The 9,418-nt window shown below is 38.0% G+C and overlaps 1 protein-coding gene across 1 annotated transcript; it reads right to left on the bottom strand.

The window, feature by feature from the left end:
• Positions 1-68: 68 nt before the first annotated feature.
• Positions 69-8,098, bottom strand: tnfrsf1a (tumor necrosis factor receptor superfamily, member 1a). Its single transcript, XM_015046144.1, has 10 exons — positions 7,877-8,098; positions 5,779-5,868; positions 5,590-5,680; positions 5,372-5,494; positions 5,121-5,276; positions 4,947-5,025; positions 4,328-4,377; positions 2,810-2,982; positions 2,614-2,725; positions 69-2,500 (listed from the first exon to the last, which is right to left on the bottom strand). Exons 2-10 carry the CDS (start codon positions 5,830-5,832, stop codon positions 2,202-2,204), a joined length of 1,137 nt encoding a protein of 378 aa, XP_014901630.1. The 5' UTR covers positions 5,833-5,868; positions 7,877-8,098; the 3' UTR covers positions 69-2,201.
• Positions 8,099-9,418: the final 1,320 nt, after the last annotated feature.

Below are 9,418 nucleotides of genomic sequence, written 5' to 3'. Positions count from 1 at the left end.
TCAAATATTTTCTTCCCCTTTTCCTCCCCCCCGACGCCGCACGCACCCTCAGATGAGTCTCAGACATGCAAAAAATTCACATCACCTTTATTCAAAACCCAAACATATAATACAGTGTCAAGCAACAAAGAAAAGTGCTCTTAGAGTTACGCTTCTTCCGTCCCAAGCTCGTCTCCAAGGATGGCATGAGTATAAAAACTGAAGTAGACTTGAGACAAGGCGTGTCAAAGATAATGCTTGCATGATTGGGGCTTAGAAGAATGCTACTGAGGCGGTGAAAAGCCTGCGATGCACAGCAGAGTTGTTCTTCGCTCAGGAGGAACAAAGCACTTCCCCGGCTTCATTGTTTCCAACAAAGCAGATCTGACTTTTCTTTTTTTGTTTTTTCTACTCCAGCGCAACAGGGAACTGCTATGAAAATATGACAAGCTTTAATCTAACCAGACAACATTTTATCTGCATGTTTAAGTTCGTTCACGACAGTGAAAATGTGTAATAGTTATAAAAAATGTAGCTTAACAGACCTCAGTGAAATGACACAGCAATTACAATCTATTAAACTCTTAACAAAAATAATAAAGCTTTGTAAAATAAATGCTTTATATATTTCAGAGATATAAAACTTCTCTACTGTGAAACTCTTGAATAAAAAGACCAACAATATAATCACAATTAAACAAGTGCAGACTTACTTGAGTCCCTTTTTTGTAAAATTAGTTTAAAATAAAAGCCGTTTAGCTTCTGAAGAAGCACCAACCAAAAGGTTTGATAATAAAGTAAGAGATGCACCAATCAATAGCTTAGGATCAAAATTCAAAATATTTCTCTGATCGGTTCTAATCAAACATTTCCTATTCATCAAATGCATCACGACGAAAAACTCCAACACTTTTCAGTCTTTAAATGCATCATTAACTTTGAAGCATAAATGAAGATAATCGAGTAATGTGATTACTTTATTTTGGTTTGAAAACTAAACAGTTTATCAAAGCATCTTCTGCAGATTTTTTTGTCTTGTATGAGTCTTAATTTTTTAGAAAAAAAGGATCTGAATTAGATTGTGAACCAGAAAAAGCCTGATTGGTGCATCTCTAAATAAAATCTAAACGTACAAGTTTTGTTCGCTAACTCAAAGAGACTTTGTTAAAAAATATTTTGTGTGTTTCCTGTTTCTAGTTCAGGTTAGTCGGCTGAATCGACCAACTGCACAACGTGTACAGGAACAATATTCTTTCAAAAAGTAGCTAGAAAAGTGCAAAACTAACATAAACTCAGAATTGGACCCATTTAAATCCTCACATCAGCAAAAACGGGTCACTTTAAATGAAATCTCAAACATATCACTCTACCACCAAAGTGTTGATTATCAGTCTTCTCTGTCAACTCTCTCCTCCATTAACGCAATAAAACCTGGTAAACTTTTAGATTTCTAAGGTAACTCAGAAATTATTATGGAAATTTTTTCAGTTCAAAGCGAAACTTAATGGAATCGTTTTGCTTCCATTAAAAAAACAAAAACACTTGAGCTTAAAATGTTAAATGAAATTAATATTTCTTGATTTTGTTCTAAAATGGCAAAAGTAAGTCAGTAGATGAGAAGATAACCACAGTTTTCAAGCCCCATAAAATCTTATCGCAAGCCAAGAAAACCACAAATCTGTTTTTTTCTGCTTCATTTAAAGTCAGATGTTTTACTTTTTTATTTACTTGAACCTCTGTTGGTCCAACTTTTCTTCAAGTTGAATGCATAAAATGCTCAGAAGCAAATTATCTTGAACTTGCAGCCAGATTCTGGATTATCAGGGCATAAAATTTGAATTTTAACCTCAGATATAAATGGAGGATCATGTTAAGTTTTTGTCAACTTTTTGTTACAATAAGTACATCAAATCTTCACAACTGATGAAGGGAATCTGTGCTGCACTTCTCATCTACATCTCAGTAAATGTAAAAACATTCATAGTAAAAACAGTTCTTGATAAAGCTGCATTTGTTTGGTCCGTTTGCTTGAGTCCCGTTTGATTCTTTGCTGGCACAGTGGAGGATCCGAGGGAAAGCTCTCCGTCCTGCTGGTGGAATAAAACTGCTCCTTTGGTTTTAGCACCGTGTCCACTTTAATCCACCCTCTGCAGGGTCCCTAGGTGAACAATACTTGGTTCTGTAAGCTTTTTTTTTTTAAGTCCAGGCTGGCGGGGATTGCATCACTGAATGGCATACTTTGTCTCCAGTTCCTCGGCTGCTCGGCTCAGGTGAAGCTGTCTCAGTTTGCTTAAGAGCTCCTCCAAAACCTGCCGGTTTACAGTTTCAGCCTTTCCCCCTCCGACTGTCTGCGGCGCCCTCTGGGCCCAGACCCGCAGCATCTGGTAGTGAGCCTCCCGGCAGTACCTGTTGTCCATCTCTGCTTGCTCGATCTCTGTGTCGGTGACGCCGAGAGCGCGAACCAGCTGCTTCATCTGCTGCAAGGGAACCAGATCCAGCACTGAGTAGATGAGGTCGGGGACTGCAGAACAGGGGGCGGGGGCGGGGAGGGGGGAAACATAAAGAGTCAGCACAGTTGTTTTTTTTCTTCTGTTTTTTATGAGTTGAAGTCAGCGGATGCAGTAATAGACTTACTCATCGGGACACAGTCAGGCAGCTTGGATAACTCCTGCTCAACAAGAGAGGTTTCGGCAGCCTCCTCCAGACTGGTTTCCACTGAAGTCTCATTAATACTCACCAGGAAATCCTAGCAGACAAGAAAACAAGCATTACGAACCATACACGCACACGAAACTGAACAAAGCAGCCACACACAGGACAGTCAGGATACCTTGCTCTGCTCCTTTTGCTGGACAGATGATCTGGAGGACAGACTCAGCATCTTCTTATTGAACGAGCGTTTTGTGACTATGAAGGTGATTAAAATCCCCAAAACCAGCAAAACCACCAGAACTGAAAATCCGATGATCACATTCATAAATTGTGGGTGAGGATGGACAGGACCTTGAGAAAGAGCCAGAGATTACTCGTTAAAAAACACGAAATATTTTACTTTGTTGTATCTGTGTTGGTGAATTGCTTCTTTAAATTGCATTCCTGCTGAATACAATTAGATCTTTTATGGATTTTTAACATTATTACTACTCTTGTGAATGTACTGACACCGACAGAACTGTTCATATTTAAGTGATAGACCAATGCAGTTGTGAAGAGAAAGGAAAATCATTCACTCGACATTATGGATGTAATGTATATTTATTTATTTTGTTTTAATTTCAGCAGCTTGGTACATACAGAGACTGAAATATTTGTTTATTCTTCTTAGCTAAACATCTCAACCCCAGAGAGATTGGATGGACAGCCTGTGTAATCAAGTCGTGCCACAGATTCTCTTACTTTGACTAGGTCATACGCACTGATTGTTTTCCTGCTTTTAGGTGAAGCTTTTAGGTGAAGCTCCACTTTTGCAGGTTTTCTTTCAAGATAGCAGCATATTTAGCTTATGCACGTTTCTACCAACTTTGACCAACTTCCTGGTTCCTATTAGAGAAAAACATCTTCACAGCATGATACTGCCACCACCGTGCCACAGCCATTAGTCTCTCTCAACAGAGGCTTTTCATCCGATTGAAAAGTAATCCATCAGATATTGTTTTATATCCTAATTCTGCTTAAAACCTCTCCACAACTTTAACCCCAACATCTCTGCTGTGTTTGGGTTTTGTGATTTTATGTTTGCTCTGTAATGCTCTCTAACAAACCTCCTTCAAACACCAGCTGTTGCTACGCAGAGATTAAACTGCACACAATTGGTAGCAGTTAGCTTTATTTAGGGGTATCAGAGTAAAATGGGCAGAATGCACATAAACTTACACCTGTCTTTCGAGCTCAATTTGAAAACAGGAAAACATTCAGTGCCATTTTGTGTTTTGTGTTCTCACAGTAAAATCCCAAAGAAACGCAGTGAGGTTTGTGGCTATCATGAGACAAAACACGAAAAGGTCAAGGGACGTGAATGCCTTGTGTTGTACAAGGCTACCAGTAGTGACGGTCTTTGTCACAGGTTTGCTGATGTTGACACAAACTACAGAAAAGGAGAACTGCCCCACCACCAAACACTACTGTCACCACTACCGCCTCTTCTGAGAATGCAGTCTTCCTTACAAAGGAGTCAAAACTGGGATATTACTTTTTTCAAGAGTAGTTTTCTGGAAATTTTTCGAACTTTAAAAGTCGGCGTCCCAGAGTTTAAAAAGGAGAAGAAAACGTGAGTCAGGGTGAAGTTTGGAAACACTTCTGCTCTTAGTGGGACTGTGTGGTTGATGTCGGTGGCCGTGCCAGCGCTTACCTTTTGGCGGAGCAGGAGTTGTACAGTGTTGTGCGCACTTCAGAGAACAACTGTGAAGAACAAAGAGGATGTTTGAGAACACGGAGGGGAAGTAGCACGTCTTCATAGGAAGTGATTAACATAAAGGCTGACTTGCTTTTACAGCGTCCGCTCTGTAACTCTGCATGTACTCTTTGAAAGACACCATCAGGCATAAGTGAACGCCAAATAAAGCTCTACCAGTTCGGTAGGAAATGGACAGAAAACATCTGTAGATCTCATGAAGTTAAATTCCCTGAATGTGATTCGAGTTCTGCTTTGACATTTTATCCGATAATTAACACAAAAGCTCCAAAGAATCAGTTCGTATTTTTATAATCAGTTTATTTTTTCTAATTTCCATTTAAATACCGAGCTGTTTTTTTTTAAGGGCTTGAAAAATGCCAGTGAGCAACTTTCAGTGTGTCATAACTTCTCCTGTATTGCCAACAAATGGAAATGTTGAACAAAGTCGGACGTGAGACGCAAGTTTCAATTCTACAAAACAACTTCCCCAAATGAACGTGTCAACAAAAAAACTCCCATCAGAAGCAGAGAGATGGGAACGAAGAGCGCTAACGTGAAAGCATGGCTGACTTACCGGCTGCAGGGCTCACACTTGCCCTTCTCTCTGAAAAAGTTCTCCTGGCAATCACACACGGTGTTGGTTTCAGGTGTACCTGTGCAACACAAGTATTTATTTAAACAGGGTTCAAATAAAGGCCTCGACTGAGTGAAAGATTAATTTATAATTCAATATGATGTTAAGACTCACATGGCTGTATTTCGATCTCATTCAGTCCACATGTCTTACATTTCAAACAGTCGTATGTTTCTGAATCAATGTTATTTTTATAGTAGCCTTTATTGCATTGACATTTAGTGTTGCTATCGTTTCGACATGCTGATACCTGATATTCAAGCTTTGAATCTGTAAAAAAGCAAACAAGTTTAAAATGAGTCAATTTAATTACTGCTAATCACAATTCCCACGCAATGCATTAGAAAAAGGTAATGTTGCTTTACCTTTGCACGTTTTGCATCTTCTGCAGGTAAGACTGAAGTTTATCTGGTCTGAGAATTCACCATCACCACAAGGCTCACAGACACTAATTGTATTGCTGGTACATTTTTCTACTAGTTTGAAACCTGAAAGAAGAAAACAACAAAACAAATCCAGTTAAAAAAAAACTAAAATGACACCATGAGATTTTTTTTTTTGAATCATCGCAGGGTTACTGTACCAGGATGGCATTTGTTGCAACATATTCCATCTATTTCATACTCCCAGGGTTTACATTTGTTCTCTATCGTCAACACACCACTGCTCATTAGCTAAAACAAAGAACATATAGCATGCATAAATTTGCAAACAGTAATTTCCACAAAAGTGTAACTTTTTTTATGTTTTATGAACTTGGAGCCGTTCTCACCATCAGGAGCAAGACGGTGAATGTACATCTTCCTTGGTTCCCTATTCCCTCCATATTTCTGTGGATTTAATTCAATCCATTTGAGACCACCTGAAAGAAAACAGTCTGTGAACGACACCTTCAATACAAGCTGTGTTTTACGCTTTAAAAGAATTAAAGAAAAACATTTGCTCTGGGAAATTTCACTGGAATATCGTACATTACCAGGAATCAGCACAAAAACATCTGTTTTTTGCATAAACCACATCAAAAGTCTCTTCCTGCGCCTCGGATTGAACTCGCGATCTGCTTCTAATTCATGTTGCCTTTTCGTCTGCGCTTGAATGCTGAGTGAGCAAACGTCTGGCAAACATCAGCCCTCCAGAATCGCCTTCTTCCTACGAACATTCGCCCACTCGTTCACTGTCACAGGCTGCCTGGCCTCAGGCCAATTCATTGTTACCAAAGCTTTTATCAGTGCAAACATGTTACTGTACACTGGGAAATTTAAAACAGAAAATCATAAAACGCTGACTTTATGGTATTTTATTTGGTTACATTTCTAAGAGCTATTTTTGAATGTTAAAATTGCAACAACTTTTCAGGAGACTCTGGCTAAAAGTGATTCTGGTAGTTAAGGGGTAGTCTAAAACTTTTCAAGATTTATTTTTTATTTTTAAAAATAAATATAAATCTTTTGGCATCTTCACTTAGCATAAACCCAGCACAGTTGGTTCTCAGCAGCAGAAACTAAGAGTCTCTGATGATCATGTGAACTGGGAGCATAACATTTAAAACATTTCCAGAGTTTTTACCTGATAGAGACAATGTAAAAAAAACAAAAATGTATCAACTTAAACTGTTGTAATATTTTTGTTTTTAACACCACATTGTTTCTAGATCAAAAATGCTTTAAATAAAAGTAATCAATGAATTAGAAGCAGCATCCATTTTTCTTAAATAATCTTTGGGTTCTTTGTAAATAATTATCCAATGCAAAAGGGGAAAAGCTTAATTAAAAGCATCTTCATAAATCTGTGTGACTTTTTGACTTTTTCCAGATTGTAGAAACCCACAATAGTTTGGTCCAGGTGTTCCCATCCACTAGCATTAGCTAATCTGGATTCATACAGAATGATGACGCTGTGGTATTAACGACAACAGGAAAGATAAATCTTTTAATGCATCCTCTCCTCTGTTCAAAAATAATGATTCCCTAACAATCCTGTCAACACCTGAAGCATCTGATAAGACAAAATCCAGAATGTGAGGAAAATAAATGTTAAAATGAGGAGCTGTGCCTTTAAGAGAGCACACATATTATAATCCACTGTAGATTTTGTTTTAATCAACTGTGACGATTTGATTATTTGCTGCACCATTTGATCTCAAGTGGATGTAGATATTAAGAATTGTAAGAAGTGTAAAAAGAGTCATTTCAGGGTAATAGTTGTAGATTAAACGCCTTATTTACTCATTATTATACATCACGTGTATTTTTTATGCGGGATTAGTCACAGAATCAGTTCAGTCTACTTTAAATAGTAATTATTTTCTCTAGAAACAGAGGAAACACGCAAACCAAATCATAGCTGATGACAAAACATTGGATCTGATAAGTATGAGGTGTTTTTTTTTTTTTTTTTTAAATTGAGAATCTGGCACAACAAAACTCGGAAGCTATAAAACAAATTCAATTTAAAGTTAACTCAATTATTATTTTTAACCACGTAAATGTTTATGCTGTAAATCCTCCGTAGATTTCTATTTAAAATGTTTGTTTTAGGGCTATAGAGATAAAACGTTTTACAGCAGATGTCATTTCTGCGCCACAGTTTGGCAGCCGCCACTTCCCTGTCGCGCTGCGCAAACTTCAGACTGGGGTACAAACTTTATCATAAAAAACCCAAAACAAAACAACAACTCCAAATCCTTTTAGACTGCCACATTAAAACTACTCGCACAAACCCAACAAACTCCGCTGGGAATATCTAAATATGCAAGAATTATAACTGTTTTCCCTATAGTTTCGGTTTAGGCACCACATTACGCCCACTGCACCTTCATGATATGAATCGCTGTTCCCACAAACGTGCAGAAATATTTTACAGTGATTTACCTGAGGAATTTTCGTCAGAGCGATGGACCCCTCGGTGCTTTTCCTCCACACATCGGAGATCAGGGTTTGTTTTTCATTAAAAATGCCGTTTTCTGCTCTTTAACCCGGAGCGCTCAGCACTACCGGAGCTGCTGCTTGGCTCGCTGCTGAGGATGGAGGCGTGTTTAACCGGGAAATGGCTGCGCGACGAACATATTTCAAGGAATAGTGACACAGTTTGGCAAGAAGGCCAAAAAAAACAAAACAACCCTAAGTCTAGCTGGAGGTAGAGGTTGCGAAACGAGCTGAACTGCGGTCAGATAATCAATCACATGACTGGAATAGGAATATAAATGAAAAAAATAAAAAAAATCACAAAATCTTCCAGGGTGTTTCTCTCTAAATTTTGTACCCTTTTGTATCTTGACAAATGTCAGTCAAAAATCCCAGGGCAAAATAAACATACAGATATTTGTATGTGGCCAAAAATAAAATAATAACCTGGCAGTTTATTTAAAATAGTGATATGTTTTAATAATTTACATCAAATATTATTGCTTTAAGTATTGATAATGTCTTACAATAAATGAAATCATCAAATTCATTTATTGTTACTGCTTGATAATTGATGATTTCATGTTTTTCTTTTATGAAAATCACTTTTTAATTTCCTTCTTGCTGAAATGTGCCACACAAATAAACATGTCTTGACATAACATCATTGCGAGCTAAAAAAAAAAAAAGTATTTAACAGTTCAAAACTATTATGTTATGGGCTTGTTGTGACCTGTACACAACAAGCCCATTGAGGCTGATACCAATCACAATGCTGCAGTAGGGGTAACTGCATTTTTCAGAAGATTGTGAAACACAATCTAAGAGTTTAAAAGGTGAATCACAAATATGACCTGCGGGTGGAGTCAGTGCTGAAGAACCACCACACAGACCTGTTCAGGTCAGGTCTGTGTGAAAATAAAGCAGAGTCAGAGACAGATTCCTCTTACATTCTGGACTAAGGAGAAAAAGATCTGACTGCTTAATAGTTGACCAAAAACCTCTAAAATGATGTGAATTTGACATTTTCTTTGGAAATCAAGGTCTTTGAGTCTGGAAAAAGATGAGAGGAACTGAATTTAGCAACTACGCCCTCTACTGGTTGTTGGATTAATGTGTTTTTTACCAAATCAGACCTCTAATAATGCAAAGAAAACAAGTTCATATTCATTTAGAAACTACAATGTTAATGTTTTAACTCAGGAAGAGTTCAGAAAGCAGCATCTGGCGTAAAACCAGGAGGCTTTCAGTGCAGTGTGGCCTCTTCGTTTTTTCCAGAGCTGTATTTAACACAGCACACAATTACCATTTAGGCATATCTGATGCCATATGCTACACCAAACAAGTTGAACGTTACTGTTAAAGAAACCTGGACTTCCTTACTACCTTAGCAGATGAACGTTTCCATGCCACTCTGCACTGATGCAGTGACTAGTGCAAAAGGAGCCACAACCAACCAGTGACTGCTGTAAAGTACAGGCACATTCCTCCTGATACAGGTTGAAACTT

The sequence above is a fragment of the Poecilia latipinna genome, unplaced genomic scaffold, assembly GCF_001443285.1.
Source record: "Poecilia latipinna isolate Pla-1442-1.1 unplaced genomic scaffold, P_latipinna-1.0 Scaffold765, whole genome shotgun sequence".
Classification (NCBI taxonomy): domain Eukaryota; kingdom Metazoa; phylum Chordata; class Actinopteri; order Cyprinodontiformes; family Poeciliidae; genus Poecilia; species Poecilia latipinna.
The sequence above is the reverse complement of the archived record's forward strand: the minus strand, read 5'-3'. Positions and strand labels throughout refer to the sequence as shown.

Bases quoted from the DNA above. Each gene is read 5' to 3' on its own strand.
- tnfrsf1a (XM_015046144.1), bottom strand. From the start codon at position 5,832: ATGGAGGGAATAGGGAACCAAGGAAGATGTACATTCACCGTCTTGCTC. The intron at 5,026-5,120 runs GTGAGTCTTAAC...TGTGTTGCACAG, and splicing joins TGAGATCGAAATACAGCCAT to GTACACCTGAAACCAACACC. The intron at 2,983-4,327 runs GTAAGCGCTGGC...CTCTTTCTCAAG, and splicing joins AACTCCTGCTCCGCCAAAAG to GTCCTGTCCATCCTCACCCA.